General features: G+C 39.4%; 1 protein-coding gene across 3 annotated transcripts in view; it reads left to right on the top strand.

Moving 5' to 3' along the window:
• The window catches only part of CCDC61 (coiled-coil domain containing 61), a 934,642-nt gene extending 916,390 nt beyond the window's left edge, over positions 1-18,252 (top strand). Inside the window, exon 13 of one of the 3 annotated variants that reach the window (XM_044087587.1) lies at positions 14,581-18,252. In XM_044087587.1, coding sequence (XP_043943522.1) covers positions 14,581-14,675 — 95 coding nt within the window. In that variant the 3' untranslated portion in view covers positions 14,676-18,252. The remainder of the gene's footprint in view (positions 1-14,580) is intronic. The other 2 variants (XM_044087502.1, XM_044087417.1) reach the window with 2 other exon arrangements.
• The last annotated feature ends 770 nt before the right edge of the window (positions 18,253-19,022 follow it).

The raw sequence follows: 19,022 nt of genomic DNA, 5'->3' as shown, positions 1-19,022 counted from the left end.
AGATTTACCTGCTGTGCCTCCTTCCACCCAGAGTATAAGGTGGTTATTACTGCCACCAGACACTCCACAATCAGCTACTCTAAGGCCCCTAACAAAAGGTGTCCAATTATACTGTGTAATATTAATACTAATACAAATGGTAGGTGACAGACAGCTTGGCTTTCTGGAGTGGCCCACACAGTGTCACCAATAAATATGAGCAGTCTTAAAGTTAAGTATTTTCTACAAGGACCAGTTACAATAAATGTTTTAAATATATTTAATAATAATTAATAAAAGAGCAAGAAAATACTAAATATATATTTGCAGTAAACCACATATTTCAAATCACAGGAAACATTAAAAACAACACTAATGGACAGCCTCAGACAAATAAAGAAAAATAATATCTAAACTAAGCTTTACTATATTTTCCAGACTGAGTCTAGGAGAATAACTGTTCCCTAATAACTGACTTGATAGAGCAAAGCACAATGAAATACATGAGCAGTCTTTCTAGTCAGGTTCCCCAAACCAGGATACTACTCCCAACTCAGGGATTACTCCCTGTAAAATATAATATCCAAGATGGCTTGCCGAATGACCTCATCTGGTCACCTGAGTCTAAGTTATCACAGTATAACCCACTTTGAAGCAGAGACAGGAATTCAGCATAGACTGCTACAGTACACATCTTAACTGTTTATGGCAGTCCCTGGAGCTTCCCCTCCTTTTATTAAGCTAACAAACAAAGGCTTCTTCCAAACCTAACATCTCCAGTCCTATTCAGCACTGGGGGGTAACATTTTAATGGTTTAACAGCTCATTTTCATTTCCCTTATTTTTCTTGGTAAGCTAGCTGGTTAACCCTTGCTGTCCCAGTAACCTGTACTAAAACATATGCATTTAATTCAGTTACAGTAATACATGTACATTTCTTTTCATTCCAGCAGGGTGCACTGTTGGTGCATTTTAACTCAAGCAAACCTCACAAATACATTTTCAGTACAATCATCTGTACAAATCAATTTGATATACAAATGACAATTATTTACAAAATTCCAGCTAGCTGTGTTGGCATAAGTCATACATCCACTGCTGTACCTCTCCTGACATAGCTGGCAGTGCCTCCTACTGTCACAATTAGTATATGCATAGGATCATAGGAGGTTAATAGGCTATTGGTCCTGAAGCCATTATAAGCCTAGCCAAGAGTTTAGCCCATGTTTAGGTAAGTGAGCACCTGATGCCCTTATCCAGCAGGGACATGGGTGGAATCCCAGGGGTGCATTTTCTGTTTCCCATCCAGTTATCCTGGTTGCACTTCAAAAGGGGTAAATATGTACTCTGCTTGATGTGGAGAGGGAGTCTATTTCACAGATGGGGGAGTGCCTGAGACACAATTCTGTCCCGCCAACAAATCCTGTTGATGTCACAGACCAGGTTGAGGCCGCCCGTGCGGGTTACTCTAGTGGAACTTGACTTGCAGATATGCAGCAGTGCCATCAAGGTGGTGTCCGTGATCTCCTTGTATGCCAGACAGAGGTCAGCTCTGAGGAGTCTGTATGAAACTGAGTAGAGGGATAGGGCTTTTATCCTAACTGTGTATGGTAGATGTTTGAGGCTCTGGATTCTCCTGATGAGGAACTCTGTGGTCTGTCCAGCTGCTGCATGTGCGTTGTGAGCTACGTGCCGAAAGGGTTTTGTACTTAATAATGGGCCTTATAAGGGAAGAATACAGGAATGTTATGACCTCCTTGTCCTTAGATGAGATACCCTTACTTATGAGGTGGGCCATGTAGAAGGCTTTCCATACAACGGAAGCAGCATGGTTGTCAAAAGTCAGGTTGCTATCAACCTGGGTGCCCAAATCCCTCATGACTGATTGCGTACTTAGGACTTTGTTATTAATGTGATAATTTGTTGGGACATCACTCCCCCAAAGGGGATGATGATGCATTTTTTTGGTATTAAGCTTAAGGCCATGTTTCTCAGTCGTTTGTCTGGGTGAGACCCTCTTGGAGAGGATGTCCACATCACTAGGGGAATTGATGACAGCACCCAGCTTGCAATCATCTGCAAACTTGGTCAGCCATAGCCCACTGGTTTTGGCCTGCAGCTCAGAAAGGTATATTCCAAATAACAGAGGCCTCAAGACCAAACCATGGGGTATGCCACTTGCTATGGGTCTACTGCTTGAGGTGGCTTTCCCTATTTTAACTAGGTGGGTTCTGTCAGTGAGCCAGTTTGCTACCCATTTGGTAACATACAGACTGATGCCTAGTTGAGAGAGTTTATCTATTATGCCCGAGTGGGGAATAGTGTCAAAGGCTTTGGCCTGGTCAAGGTAGGTAGTGTGCACAGCCTTCCCATCATCCATGGCTTTGGTAACTGTCTCAAAGAAGCAGGTAACACAAAAGGTTCATAGGTAGGTACTAGGCTATCGGCCCATGGGCCTACGTAAGCTTAGCCAACAAGGTTCCCTGGCTTACACCACCCAAGAAAGTTATTTTCCTGTGCCACTATCGAGCATTGACACAGACGTGATCCCCAGGGTGTATTTCCTATTTCCCATCCACTCATCAAGATTTTTCTTGAAGAGTGCTAATGAAGAACTTTGCTTGACATAGATGGGGTAGCCTGTTCCAGAGTATGGGAAGTCTCTGGGACAGGAATCCATCCCTCCAGCATATCATGTTTATTGTGGTGACAAGGTTTAGGTCCCTAGAGCGTGTAGCTCAGAGAGATTGGGATTTCTTTAGGTGTAGCATGTCCAGCAGCTCTGGGTTTGACATAGCTTTATATGTTAGGCAGAGATCACCTCGGCGTAGGCGATATGCTACGGAGTAAAGCTGGAGTTTTTTGAGGAAGTCAGTGTACGGCATTTGTTTGAGGTCAGTAATCCTCTTTGTGAGGTACTTCTGTCGCCTTTCCAGCTGCTGCAGATGTCTTGTGAGGTACATTCCAAAAGGGGCGTTGTACTCTATAATGGGTCTAATGAGTGTTGAGTAGAGAGGAACAATGACCTCTTTTTTCCTGGATGAGAACCCTTTTATGATGAGGTGTGCCACTTAGAAGGACTTCCTGACTACTGTGGCGATGTGACTATCAAAGGAGAGACTACTGTCCACCTGGGTCCCAAGGTCTCTTGTCACGCATTCGGTGTTAAGTAGATTGCTGCCTATGTGGTAGTTTATGGGTACAGAGTTTTTACCAAAGGGGATGACACTGCACTTTTTGGCATTGAGCTTGAGGTCATGGCACTGACACCAGGCATCTGTCTCAGTGAGGCCCTTCTGTAGGATGTCCACATCATTTGGGGGCTTGATGGCTCCCAGTTTGCAGTCATCTGCGAACTTCATTAGCCAGAGGCTGTGTTAGCCTGTACTTCAGAGAAGTAGATACCAAACAGGAGAGGTCCCAAGACGGAACCCTGTGTTACTCCACTTGTCACTGCTTTGAGGTCATATTTGGAGTCTGCAACTTTTACAGTGTGGGTTTTGTCACTGAGCCAGTTGGCAACCCATACTGTGACATAGGGATATATACCTAGTTTAGTGAGTTTAGCTATAATTCCAGAATGGGGGATGGTGTCGAAAGCCTTGGCGAGGTCAAGATAGGTTGTGTGAATCACCTTTCCCTCATCTACGGCTTTGGTGACTGCCTCAAAGAAGTTGATCGGGTTCAGGAGGCATGATCTGCCTTTCACAAACCCGAACTGGGTGGGATCAGGAGTTTGGAGGTTACCAATGTCTTTGTTTATGAGATCCATGATGATACGTTCCATGGCCTTGCAGCCCAGGCTCGTCAGACTAATAGGTCGATAGTTCCCGGGATCAGTGGTGGCTCCCCCTTTGTGGAGTGTGTTAACTGTTGCTGTGCGCCATTCAGTGGGCACAAAATCTGATGCGAGGCTATTTTTGAACATGGTGCTTAAATGGGGAGCCAGTTTGTTGTGAAGTTCATGTAAAACGCAGCCTGGGGTGTTGTCCGATCCCATGGATGCTGTGTTTTTGGCTTTAGAGAGTGCAGCTTTTACCTGCGTAGTTGTGATTACAGGGTCTCTGCATTCTTCCTATATAGATATGGGCCTTTTAGGGGATGGGAGGTAAAGTTAGCACTGAACTTATCTGCCAGGATGTTGGCAATATCAGTTGGTTCTGTAATTTTCGTGCCTTTGCGCTGTAGCTCAGAGCAGATCTGGGTGTTGCCATCGAGATTCTTGATGTAGCTGTAGAATGCTTTGTGGTTGTCCTTGGAATTAGTGGTGATTTTGTTTTCGTAGCTAGCTTTGGAGGATCTTATAAGGGATCTCAGCTTCTTACTGAGGCTGACCAGGGAGCTCCTCCACTCATGGGATTTTACTCTCTTTTGCAACAGTTTCTTCCTTCTGTTGTACAGTTTGTTTATGGCAGGGGACCACCAGATTGGCTTCCTTTTTTTTGAGATTACCGTCTTAGTTCTGTTTGGGATAGCACGATCCATGCACTCGTGTAAGTGCTTATAGAGTGCATTTGTGTAGGATTCAGCAATTGTAACTGTATTGCCCATCTGCTTGGGTGTCATGAAGTTAACCACTTCTGCCTTAAGAAGCATGAAGTTGGCTTTGGAGATATTTTTTACTGTGGTTTCCTTAATGGGGGTGGGGGCGGGATGTGGATATCAATGGTGATTAGCTTATGGTCGGATCGGACCAACGAGGAGTTTACTTCAAATTTGGAACACCAGTCACTCATGTTGGTAATGACTAGGTCTAGAGTACTGTTGCCCCTGGTAGGGGTGTGGATAAGTTGATCTAGGGCATTGGAGTTTATGAATTCCAGAAAGCATTGAGCTAAGGAGTTGGTACATAAGTAGTTTTCCCAGTTAATGGTGAGGTAGTTGAAGTCGACCATTATTAGGGTGTTTTGTTGAACCCTAATATTTTTCAGTACATCAAGAAAAGAGGAGTGTGGGAATCCTGGGGCATGGTGGGGGATCTGTAGCAAGCTACAATTTGGATTGCAGTTTTGCCCAGAGTTAGTTGCACTTGGATAACCTCGGATGCTTTATGCTGAGCAACTAGCCTGGAGGTGTGGATATCCTTAATGAATATGGTCACACCTCAGTCTATGGTGTTTCGGTCCAGGGTACATGGCCGAAAAGTGTGGTATGAGTTATAGCCTGGTAGTGTAGAGGTGCTGTCTGGAGTCTTGAACCAGGTCTCAGTCACTGCACAGATATCGATATTCTCCATTTTAAGGAGTGTCTCGAGTGAGTAAGTGCATTTTGAGATTTAGACTTCTAGCATTGAGTAGCATTACCCTCCATTTTTGCTTGCCTGTTCCTGTTATGGTGGTGAATTTGTTATTTGAACTCTGCCTAAAAAAGGCAGTATGGGGCAGCAAGAGCCTTAGCCAGTATCCGGAATCCCAGGGGCGACAGGTGCAGGCCATCTGTGGCAAAGCATCGTGGCCTGTCAACCATGTCATCCCAAGCAGACAGATACTGGATCCCCTTAGAATGACACCAGAAGCTTAGTCAATCATTTTGTCCTTGTACTGCGGTGTCATTCTGGGCGATGGCAGAATGCTACTCAGGGCTAGGGTCATACCTGCCTGGGCTACAAGATCGGAGAGCTCTTCCATGTCTCTTTTCATGTAGTCCAGGGAGGTACGTCTCAGGTCATTCACACCAACATGGACAATGACAGAGTCATATTTGTACTTGTTGTGGAGTGACCTGAGTGCGTGGTTTATGTGGTGGATTTTGGCACCTGACAGGCAGCTGACAGTAACCTTCTCCTTGTTTAGCCTGGTGAGTGGGACATCAGTGTGCCTGACTATAGAGTCACCTATGACTAGTGTGTTGGGTACGTTGTTTTGCCTTATTGGCTGTGGGTGAGTGGCACACTGAGTCTGTAGGCTATGTGTCATTTGGGTTGTGTTGGGGAATGGAGGTTGCTTGCATTTCTGCTTTGGAGGTCTCGTTTGCTTAGGCAGATTATTGAGAGCCTCTGCAAATGTTTTTGTGTTACTATGTGTGGATTTTGGTGGTGTAGATTGAGTGAGACTATGTAATGAGTGTGGTGTGGTGCAAATGTTTACCTTCTCCTCATGACTGTCAAGTCCAGTCTTGGTTTGGAGAGAGCATTACCTCCATTTTGGCTAGATAAGTGCATCTTTCACAGGTTGTAGTGTTAGGTGGTAGGAGGAGAGGGTTGTCTGTGTACATGAGGCAATTTCTACATTGCCTCAAGATGCCCAGATTCATCAAATAGACAGGAGAGAACATTGGGAGCTGACCCTTGGACATGCCTGAATAAAGAACTGTTTTCCTCTAGATAAGTGAGGAATGTGAGTACAAGAGCTGTATTTCTCTAAGCCAGTGAGAAAAGTAAGCAGAAAAACTGTTTTCCTCTAGGTAATGAGGAAGATTGAGTGCTATAGTAATTAGCTTATTTAGTGCTTACAAGTGCTGAGCATGAATAAACAAATTTAAGTGCTAAAACTAAGAATCTGTATCTGCACTAAATAATTTACAGGACAGAAACAAGTGCAAATCCAGACTTTCAAATCAGAAAGTTGAGAGAGATGGAAGATTGCCCAAACAGTAAAACTAGACATTAAAAAAAAACTGCTGTCCATAACAAGTGGGAATAATAATTTATTTTTATAATGGCAACACTTTCCATATTAACTTTGAATGTGAATGGTCTCATAGGCATATACAAAAAAGAAACAGTAGTGATCTATATTAAGAAATGCAGAATGCATATGACTATGCTACAGGAGAGACATTTGGAAAGAATTGAGCATGTGAATATGATAAAGGATTTTAGGATGGTTATTCAGCAGAGTATCTGGAGCTAATATAAAAGGGGAGCACTTCATTGCTAGAGAAGCTCCAGTAATGATAGAAGAGTGTGAGAAAAGGTAATAATGGTAGATTTGTAGTGGTAAGGGGCTACTGGCAAGGGAGGATGATTATGCTGGTATGGATTTATATTCCACCTAAAACTGCTACAATGGAGCTTAAGACAATTATGAGAGAAATAATCAGCTTTCAGCAGGGAATATTACTTACAGGTGGGGACTGGAATTTGCATTGCAACAGTGAGGATGTATCTGGGGGCCTAGAAGGGAAAATATAACAAAATAAGGTAGATTTTTGAAGAAATTAATGAAAAGATTTGGTATGTAAGATGTGCTTTCTGTAGTAGAAGCTCAAAGAGAATTTGCATATTTCTCAAGGTACAAAAACTGGGCTAGGCTAGATAGAAATTATGTTTTGCAGGGGGATGTTCATTTAATTGAAAGTTTTGATACACATGCAATAACTATTTGAGATGAAGTGCAAATAATAACTAAAATAAAAATGCAGGTGATGACATAAAATGAGACAATGGCACTTCCCCTCTTATCTGTTAAACAGAGAAGAATTAAAGGAATGGGTAGTGGAAATTATTAAGGAGTTATTAGGGAATATAGACATTTCTTCAGAAAATATAGCTAGGGAGTGGGATAAAAGGAAAGTGGAGGTTAAAATAGGGTAGCTATAAAAGAAAATGAGATATGGTTAAGAAGTAGCAAAAAATATTTAGAGCGACTGACAACAGTTAAATTAATGTAGAATTCCCAGAACAAGAAGAAGCACAATTGCAGAGTGCTAAAGAGAAAATAATGGGGAACCTGGATAGTATGAACGAGTTTAGAAAGACTGCTGTTAAGCAACTGTTTTTGATAACTCCAGAGCACAACGTTTTTAGCACAATGGCTTAGACAACAGAAAGTAGATTGGGTTGTTGCCAAACTTATGGAGCCTGTAACAAGGAAAATAATCAGAGATCCTGTAGAGGTATTAGAAATATTTCAGAAATTTTATGAAAATCTGTATAAAACCGAGAAATGTGGAAATCAAGACAAGGTGAAAATTGAAACGTTTATGGAAGAATTAAATATGCCAAGGTTAGAGGTTGATGAGGCTCAATTATTAACAGGATAGGAAGAGATGAGATAAAAATTGTGATTTATAACTAATCTACAGAAAAGTCTCAGGAATAGATTTTATTTATGTAAAAGTTTGGAAGCTAGGAGGGAAGAAACTGATAAAGACCTGGAAGGTTTTATTTAACAGTATTTCCTTTTAAAATACTGTTAAATAAAACCTTCCAGATCTTTATCAGTTTCTTCCCTCCTAGCTTCATATAGACCCATTTCAATTCTAAGCTGATATTATAACATGTTTGTATCTGTAATGGCTAAAAGAATAGATGTGATGCCAAAATTGATCGATATGGATCAGTATGGTTTTGCGGAGGGGAAGGCAAACATTTAGATAATCAATAGAACAATGATGATCCAGAGGGAAGCAAAATGTAAGAAAATGCCATTGTTAGTGAGTCTTGTTGCAGAGAGAGGACAGAGTATGCTAAGATTTTAGGAGTAGGGCAATGGAAGCATTTGCATTTCCTAACACAACAATAAGATTACTTAGGAGGATATATGAAGGATCAGAGCTGAAAATTAAAGTGAGAGGGTTCCTTTCTGATAAGTTTTGTTTGAACAGAGGAACCAGTCAGGGGCATCTTTTTTCCTCTTTGTTATTTGTGTTGTATTTAGAACCATTGGCAAAGAAAATAAGGGACTCAGATATTCAAGGATATAATTTGGTATGGTAAGAGAAGTTGGCTTTATTTGCAGATGATATTATTTTGTATCTGATAAAACTAGAAAAAGGACATTTCAGTGTTGTGGAACATTGTGAGACAGTTTCATGTCTTTTGGGAATACAAAATCAATGAAGATAAAACAAAGGTGGTAGCTATAAACGATGTACCCACACACAAATTGGTTCAGCAATATCCATATTTATGGGGTTATGATAAAATGAAGTACTTAGGAGTATGGGTTGAAAAGGACTCTGTTATAGTTGCTATAACTATATGTGGGAAGAGACTAAAACTGGAAGCTCTGTTTTATGGCTATGGATAGCAAGATGGAAGCAGTGAATATGTTTTAATCCCTTTTGTTTTCTACACAGGTCAGGCATATTTTTATCAATCAGAAGAGAAGTTTTGGATCACAGTTAGAGTTGAAGCATTTTATCTGAGAGGGGAAGATGGCAAGAATCAAGTGTGATAAGTTGATCCTTCCAATAGAACAAGGTGGTTTAGGATTACCTGATTTGAGGGGGTATTTCAGCACTACACAGTTAAGGCCCCTATACATAGCACAATCAGAAATATGTAATTCAAAGTGGGAAGGGATGATGATGAAACGGGAGAAGCTCAAGAAATAAGGAGATAAGGAGAGAATGGGGTTTTGGATATAGATACGTAAAGGAGAACCACACCCATTGACTCAAAAATATGTTTATTTAATCATAGTTTGGTGTTTCCTACATTTTAACACCACTCTGGGACTATTTACAGGTTTTTAAATATTTTTATACATAATTTCTGAGTCTGACCACATGGGGTCTGGCATTTTGAAATAATTCTGATTGTTTAGTCTGTCCCATAATGCAGTGCTTGTCTTTAAAAAAAATTGTCATGCATGCCTATTTCTTCCTAAAGCTCTTGTCACTGCATTGATTTTACATGTATACACTGCTTTCAGTGTTTTAAATAACATTTCATGCCATTCAGTGACTACTTAAAACACAAACAGTGCAAATGCCACAGAACATATTTTCAAAGTGCTTTTTACTGCTGCTGCATTTTAGAATGTGTTTTGTGAAGCCTGAATTGTACTACTTACCCCCCTTCAAACCTAACTTCCCTATATGTCAAAGTGCTAAGAGTAATTTGAGGTTTTACCACCTGTGATTGAGTGCCCACAGCAGGAGACTTGACTTGTGTACAGTTTCCTTGTTCTAGCCTTTACTTTCTGTATGGTAGGGGAAGGACCAGGGAGCTGTGATATCACAGCATGGGTGGGTTTTTAGGAAGGCCGTGGAGCTGTCAGTTTGGAGAAGGAATTGACCAGAAAAAACTACCTGTATTCATTGGTGTTGATGACATCAATGAATTGGAGACTGCAGCAAGCTTTACCAGGGCGGGACAAAAGTTTTTTGAAAGTGAAACCACCACAGTACAGTAACGTACTGTTCTAGTGGAGAGAAACAGTCTATTTAAAATATTTTAAATGCTGTCTTCTTCTTCTTCTTCTTCTTCTTCTTTCGGCTTTTCCCGGTTAGGGGTCGCCACAGCGGATCACCTTGTCCGCACATTGATTGGCAGTGGAGTTTTACGGTGTCGAGTTGCCAGCCCGGCGCCCAACCTTCCACAGAAGGCACACTCACATGCACACCTAGGGCCAATTTAGAATATCCAATCCACCTGCAGCATGTCTTTGGGATGTGGGAGGAAACCGGAGCACCCGGAGGAAAACCCACGCGACCACAGGGAGGACATGCAGACTCCGCACAGAAGGCACCCCAGCCGAGGATCGAACCGGAGAACCTCTTGCTGTGAGGCGGCAATGCTAACCACTGCACCACCGTGGCCGCCCAAAATATTTTAAATGCTGTATTGTTTATTCATAGCAGGGACAGTAAATAGGGAGAAAAAAGGATGGAGAATTTGAGCATTTAATAACAGAATCCCATTGTTGTCCTTTAAGAAGAATAACAATAACCATGCAGAATATTATATTTATAAACTAGCAGAAAGTATTCTAAGAACTAAGTCAACATGGGAATGGAGAAAGAAGATTCTGCCAATATGACTACAGAGAATAGGCAAGAGGAGACCTGAAATTTACTGGAGAACACTGGCAAATTTACCAAATTATTGTGAGCAAATAAGTAGAGAGGGAAAGGTAATAGAATGGGAGGAAGCTAAGAATTAATTTGGACTACAGGCTAGAGATCGCCTTCCCACTAAAGGATTAATATCACGAGTATAGGCAAATAGAAAGGAATGGGGGGGGGGTGGTCCTAAGTTAAAGACTAGCACTGGTAGAGTTTTAGTAGAATCTAGAACAGAAGTTGCTGTTAAAGGGATAATTAGTCGGGAGTATAAAATATTGCATGATAACTATAGGAATAAATCAGAGGAGGTTAGAAAAGATTGGTAAGAGAGACTGGATAAGTAATTCACAAAGTAACAATTGGAGGATATATGTGTGACTCCCAAACATGCAACAGAGTCTAGATGATTTAGGAGTTGTGCTTGGAAGTGTTTTCCATAGGTATTTTTATACTCCAGTCAGGCTTCAAAGTGTTTTTCCTCAGGTAGATTGCAAATGTTGGAGGTGTGATGGGGAAGAAAGTGGCAATTGGAAACGCATTTTTTGGTAGTGTAAAGAGTTGGCAGACTAAAAATTACTTGCAGAGTACTCTGTCAGAAATACTGAGTGAGCAAATTGGTGTAACTTTTTTTGAGTTGAGATACAGAATTAGAATTGTCTAGACATAGTAAGGCCTTACTGAGTTTTAATTCTGGTGGCTGTCAAAAAAAGCAATTATTAGAAAATGGAAATCAAAGTTTAAACCAACCATAGTAAAAGTAGTGAATATAGTAACAGCGATAAAAGAACTGGAAGTTTAAGGGAATGCAGGGATTGAAGGAGCTATGCAATGTTCAATTGACAATGATTGTATAGAAGATTACATGTAAAGTATAATGTTTGCAACAGTAAATATGTCAGTATGCTTTGTTTTCATTTATATAAATGTATGGTTACTTGTCTCATAAGTTATAATTCAATAAAGATGTTTCATGTTTACAAAATAAGCTTGTGGTAGTCACAAGAAACAAGTCTTGCACTTCCACATTAGCTTGCCTGCTTTCTTGGCTGTCTTCAATGCTCTTGTCTTGTCAAAATGAATCAGCATAAAATCACTGTCATTTCTAGTTCTAGTGCCCCTCTTAGACTTCCTGACATTAGCAGCATTGGTTCGTATAGTTTTATTCTTTTTACCGACTAATTTGCAAATTATACCATAATGGCTCATTGCTACTCAAAAAAGAGCACACTGATCGGGCAGTCTATTCAATATGCCCATTGTAAATTAAGCATATATAGCTAAACAAAATCCTGCTGCTGAAGTACCATTGAGTGGCCACACTTTCTGTTGGCATATGCTTAGAGGACAAAGCAAAATACGTGAAAATTCGGGTATTCTTTGCAAGACTAAAGAATCACTGTCTGTCGTAAAATCTTGGCATAAAAAAAAAAAACAGCTTTTGCGATTCTCCCTTCGCCGTTGAACTTCTTTTAAGTAATGTCATTGTATAATAGCAATAATCCACTCCTGTTTGTGGGTATATCAGGATTCGTCCACAGTTGCCTTTGTTTAATCAAACCACACCAACCTTGTGTAAATCCTGATATACCTGTCCCATGCACAGTTGTGGATTACTGCTTAAATATTAACACTTACCCAAGTATCTTTACTTTTGATAATTTCATATGACCACCTGTCTTTAATGTTCCCACCACACATAATTGCAGTTGGTCACCAGCAGATACAGGAGTGGAATTCCCAAGCACTACTTCAGGTATTGACTCCATTGCTGGGTGAGTTAGTAACCTGTGAATGGCATGCGTTGGCTGGCATGCTTAGCTTGTCACTGACTCTGTATATTAGCATATATTCTCCCTCATCATCATGATACTCTGCTACAGTAAGTAAACAAAAATTTGCAACTGCAAATAACTGTGTTGGATCAGATACTTATTAACCTTAGTAGACAATGTTCATAAACTTCCTGGAAGTAATAGTTTGTTTACCCAAGCAATAGTATTCCATTTTACACAACATTTTCCTGAGCTAATGTCAGATATCTAAGAAAAATGCACCTATATGTCCAAAGTGTGCTATAAATTTGACCAGCTCCAAGCTGTTATAGTTCTGTAAGAGCCTGATATAACAGCTATTACAAAGACATGACTTAAGTTCCACATGGAAATTATAGAAATCAGCCTCCCAAACCACAGTATCTTAACACGTAATAGAATGCAGAAAGCTGCAGGCTGTTTGGCAGTGTTATCCTATGATGTCCTAAACTGTCTCTCTGCATGAAAAGCAATACACACTTAGTAGGATGAAAGGCACATAAGTGACAAATCAAACACAAAAGCAAAAAGCCACTTGCTGTACTGAGACTGGAATGAATGAATGAATATCCACTTTTTGTCCAAAGCACTTCATCAGAAAAAACTTTGCATTCAATGCAATTTTTTTATATAAAAACATAACAGCAAGTGGCTTTTTGCTTTTATTTTAACAGCACACACATCCTGAAAGTAAGGATGCAGTTGTCATCAGCTTACCACTGAGTCAACTTGTCTTGTAAGTTATAACAGATTAACATTCTTCCAAACAAACCCCAGAAGATATTGGAAGCTGATTTGACATGGGAAGAAAATGATAACTAAAGAGCTTTATGCTTAGGTGACATTAACCTAGATTGGTTACACCTAGTAAACCATCCATGCTCAAAGGAATTTCACAACTTCAGCCAGCTTTTGATCTTCCCTACTACAGTGGGAAAGAAGACAGGGAAAGAAAGTTTTCTTGACTGGGTGCTCAAATACCAGTCATCCAACATTGAGTTTGTAGAGACGTTGGCAGATACGACTAAGGATCACCATGCTAATTCACAGTATTTTTCCAAACTAAAGCCTCATCATGACATAGATTTGCCCAAGGTTGTTGTTGTTGTTCTTGTATCTTTCGGCTTTTCCCAGTTATGGGTCGCCACAGCGGAACTCCGGTCCGCTAATGATTGGCAGTAGATTTTTACGTACTGAGTTGCCAGCCCTGACGTACAACCTTCAATGAAGGTACGCCTACTCACGCATGTCTCCACACAGAAGACGCTTTAGCTGAGAATCGAACAGGACAATGTCTTACTGTGAGGCGACAACGCTACTGCAGCACCACCACCACAGTTGTGCACTAAAATTAAGTAAATTAGATATTTTAGCAATTTCATTAAAACCAACAACTGGAAATATCACTCCTGGCAGAAAGTGCGCCAACTTGCTAATGCTTGCTTAACTGTACCCTGCACTTTACGTTAAAAAATTTCTGTAACACATCCACTGTATAAGGCAGTCTCAGACATGTACCACACACAGCAATACAAAACACTGTACTACCTTACTTAACTCATATCATAACTTGCAAACACTTGCACAGGCACACCCATCCCCAATGACAAAAATTTCAGTGGCTCTGAAAGTTTTTGCATTAGTACCCAAAACCCACACTTACCTTACTAGCATGCAGCTTTCTGCCCTCGGTTGCCTTACACATTCAATATGTTGAATACTCACTTGGATTTCACAGGCATTTTAAGGATTTTCATTTTCATTGTCTGCTACTCTAGTTCTGTATTGCTTGCAAATCAGATTATGCTTTGTTTTATATAATATAGATAGTTTCTCTGTAGGATTCCACTAAGCATGATTCTCAGCCCAGTTGAATAACATCAGTAATCAAAATATAAGTAAATAAAATTGTCTTGTGGTGGTGTTCTCTCATAGCTTTAGGTTGTACAAGTTTGTTTACTAATCTGAAACTTTGTTCAAGTTGTGAAAGTAAAGAAAAAAAAAAAGCATTTTTTCCAGTGCTGACATTTTTGTTGTTTTTGTTGCTTGCTCCTAGAAAACCTTTTTGACCCTTCCGCAGACCTGTCTGAGATTGATGCACGGTTACAAGCATTGCAGGAATATATGAAAACCCTGGACACCAGAACATAACCCATATAAAAGAACAATATGAAGGAACAATAACAATATTATTTTCACTGTGTGCATCACTGAGACAGGATTATGAAGGCTGGCTTGTTTCCTTTTCTGTAGGAGTTTCAAAAGCTGGTTTAGTAGACATGGTCCAAAGAAATAAATTGGCAAAGACATTGCACGAAAATACAAATTCCTGGATTTTGACTGAGCAGAAAATGGCATTTTAAATCCATTTGTTTGTAGACCTTTGAGCCTCAAAGAACATGCACTTTGTATTTATTCATTCCACAATTCAGTTCTGCAGCTCACTGAAGCTAGGCTTAACTTAAAGCAAATGGTTGTGTCTGGTGCTGATTAACAGGTCACTTTTTTTCTTCTCTTTTTCTTTGAGAGAACTTAATCATTGAACATTTCCTTGAGCATTTAAGCAAGTTTTTTTTTTACTTAGTATGTGGTCAAAATGGCATTTTTTTCAAGAAACATTTGTAATAGAAATATCTTAAATGTTCTAAAGTTTTGTTCCCTTGAACCTTATTAATGAATGTGGTTAGATATTTTGATAAACTAAAGAATATTCCTTATTTTAATAATTTTTTAAATCAGTTCTGTTGAGAACAATGATATTGCAGTCAGACTTTTAGAACGTTTTTAGAACAAATTCTATAAGGGACACCTGTTTTTACATTATTAGACAGTTGGTTTCATTGTGACCATAATGGTGTATTCAGTCTTAACACTTCTTGGGCCAAAGCCTAGAAGGGTGAAAATATGTTACCTTTCCAGGAATGAGTAATGCTCAGTTTAAAAGGAGGTTGTGTATCTGGCTTAATGGAAAGGCTTAAAGTTGTTTTAACAAGTCTTATTGCTGTGCATTGGCTTTGATGTATTGGAGCATTTGTGAAGTAACTGTCTGTGGTGCTAAGTACTTTCTTAATGAAGATGAAATAGAAACTCCTAAACCAGAAGTAGACTGCTTTAGCTCCTGGTGCTAAAGTATTAAACCTTCCATTCAAGAACAGTATTTTACATTAAAACACACACATCAGCACCAACCCCCTTTTCTCTTATTTGTTTTTTGTATATGGTAGCAAGGTTTCACATTAATAGTGACCATTACCCAGATCTAGTTCAGTATTTATTTTCTTTGGCTGGGAATTTGGAAGCATTGATTGTGGTTTAAGAAGAGGCAGATGGCTCTTTTTACCCATATTTAATGCATTATGTTCTTTACATAGACAGGTCCATGTTATAGAAGGATAAAGACCGCATATGGCCCAGACATCCCAGGTTTAGTTAGTAGTCCCGCTGCTGGAGAAGCTGGTAGGGGAGGTGATAAGGTAGTTCCTGTTTATTTGTCAGGAGTGGGGCACACAATCCCAGGGTGTACACTCCATGCTAGAATTCCTGGAGATGACTGTATATCCCTAGGAGGCACTTGTTTGTGAATGGAACAGGGACGTCTGAAGGGTTATATCACCCACAACATTTTGCGACATTTCCTCACAGAAGCCTGATGCACACAGAACTCCTTCAGTGTTTTTGGTATGTGCAGTGGGAATGGTTAAGTGCACCGCAGTCATCGTTTGTCCACTGAGGGGACAAATGGGCATAGTTGCTTCAGTTGGCCCATAGTGTTGGGGCGAGGGGGAGGGCAGAGATAGTTGATAATCTGTGTATCTTTAGTGATGCAGTACAAGATGATATATTATAGTAGAAGTGAGACAGTACTTCTTTGTTCTGTGTAGCAAGGTGTCATTGCATATTGTGTTGTAAGTTATTGTAGTACTTGAAGAACACATGGCTCGGAAATTTGTTGATAGCATTCTAACCTGTTGTAGTACTGTGTGCATTCTGAACACTTCAATGCATTTATGGTTTAAAATTCATATTTTGCTCCATATCTAACTACTCACTAATGTGTTGTTAATTTAATTCAGAACATTTGGTTATAGAACTGCATAACAGAGTGTCACTTTTTCCTCAAGGACAGGTGCATGCTACTTCTGTTTAAAAGCCGTATATTAACAGCCAAGCAGCACTTAGCATCCATATGCATTTTGTAGTTTGCATACCAGAATAGCTCTTTCAGGCTTTGATCTTGAAATTAATATACAGTATCATTGGTAACAGTTTGTAATGCATATTTGCCGCTGTTTTTTAACCTTCTTTATATTCTTTCTGGCATCAGTCAAGGAATTAACGTAATAATTAAAGTCTGATTGTTTTAACAAAGTGTGTTTATCAGTGATGCATTGAAGTAGAATTGTTTATTAACAGTTAAGTTACATATGGCAAATAGTATATTGGCAGAATCCAGATAATTCTTAAGCAAGCCTTCATAGAGTTGTAGTACACAGGGTCTGTAAATAGACTACTTCATAACCTTTGAGAGTCTTGCAAAAAGCCTTAATTGTGAAATTAACATGCTTTAAACTGCATTAGTTTCTGTCTCACAGCTGGTAAAGTGAAAATTTAATTAGTTTTCCCCATTCTTGTATCTCCTCATTGTGAATGGGTTTTCTGTAATTGCTACTTTTTCTTGATGCTTATTCCATTTCTTTGTGGTTCGGGCCCAGTACAGAAAGCACTCTGGGTAAAACTTAAATTGTAATCTTTATAATAGTGATGTTTATAGTATTAGAAGCCCTAAGGCATGTACCTCATCAGTTCTAATGGTAGTAAGCACAGTCTGAACTTAAGCCTACAACCCAGTGTAGGCGTTCTTGGCCATCACAGAATGTGCCATAGATATGTAGCAGTCAACTTTAAGTTTGGTCACTGAGAGTCTTCATATGTTTACATCAGTCTAAGTGATTAAGAGACCTTCTGTTTGTATTATTAGACTTTAATCGTAAGGAACATTGCTGTAAGGATTTATTGTATGATTGGGATATGGCTGTTGGCAGATATCAGTACCACTGCTTATCTTTTTCTATATTCATACATAACCTAGGGGGTGCAAGGAAGCACTTCTCATGCCATGGCTTTTGTGGAGCATAGCAATGACTTAAAAATAAAAATGTATCATCTACCTTATCCAGTTATTTTTGTTTCCCGAAGGTCTAACGGTCCATCTTGTTTGCTTCACCACTTCATTTAGCAACACCTGGGCCTTGATCTGTGGTAGTTCTAAGTACAACTTTTTTATCTGTTGTAGGCATGTATGGTGCTTTGTTTTTGTACAGATTGTAATGATCTCCCAAGACAAAATTACCAGTAAATTGTCCTCCAAACATTAGATTTCTCCAGAAAACTTCCATCTTTAGTAGCTTTTTTTTTTTCCAGAGGCAAATCATGCTATTGGTAATTGTGGACATTATGCCAAGTTCAACAGAAAAAAAGCCTTTAGGTAGATCTAAGAATTTACAAACCTTTCTGGAACATAACCCTATTTTTGTAACTTAAGGCTGCCTGCAGAAATGTTGTGCTTAATTAGAGGATGATTGGGAAAGCATAATTTCAGATGTGGTGTTGAAGGTGGGTATGTGATTGCATTGTGCCCCCACTCTGTAACTAGTAGACCCCCAACAGAATCTTAACAGCGGTCCTGGTCATAATACTTTTACCTTTTTGCTCTTCTGAATAACTTTAGGGGCTTTGACTTAAAGCTACCCTGTATGTCTTGAGTCAAGTACTGGCTGTAGTTCAAAGTCTGAGTCAAAGTAATTTTTCCTATGACCTGTTAACATAATATATATATATATATATATATATATATATATATATATATATATATATATATATATATATATATATATATATATATAGCCAACAGTAGTTAACCAATGTGCCTACAGAAGAAGCACACACAAGGTCCAGTTGATTTATTGAACCTTTTAATTTAGAAATAATAATTTTTAATAAATTAATAAATAAATAAGCAGCAGGCTTCAATAAATTTCAATAGATTTTGCTTGACTAGTCCTATCACTAGTGTGTGGTCTAAATAGTAGATAGGAAGTAAGAATCTAAATACATTAATAAGGTTTCTGGATCTTTGATTGGTGACTAAGCTAAAAGTAATGTGAATTTAATTCCTTTTTATCGAGACTATAGCCAGACTAACAATATCCTTCACTAACAATGCTCCACCTTCACCCACTCCTATGCCTTCCTCCACCAACACAACCAGCTCTCTTCCCCCTCCCTTCTCTATTAAACCCATATCTACATCTACCATAAAAAAATCTCCTTATGAACATGAAACCTTGTTATAACGCCCCTGATGATCTTCCCTCCTACTTTCTAAAAACAGCTGCCGAAGCCATTGCTTTCCCTGTCTCCATTCTAATAAACCGATCAATCCAAGAAAGCTATGTTCCCCAACTCTGGAAAAAGGCCTTTATCATACCACTTCACAAA

Source organism: Protopterus annectens, chromosome 1.part0 (assembly GCF_019279795.1).
Source record: "Protopterus annectens isolate FY-2018-M chromosome 1.part0, PAN1.0, whole genome shotgun sequence".
In the NCBI taxonomy this organism is placed as follows: domain Eukaryota; kingdom Metazoa; phylum Chordata; order Ceratodontiformes; family Protopteridae; genus Protopterus; species Protopterus annectens.
The sequence above is the reverse complement of the archived record's forward strand: the minus strand, read 5'-3'. Positions and strand labels throughout refer to the sequence as shown.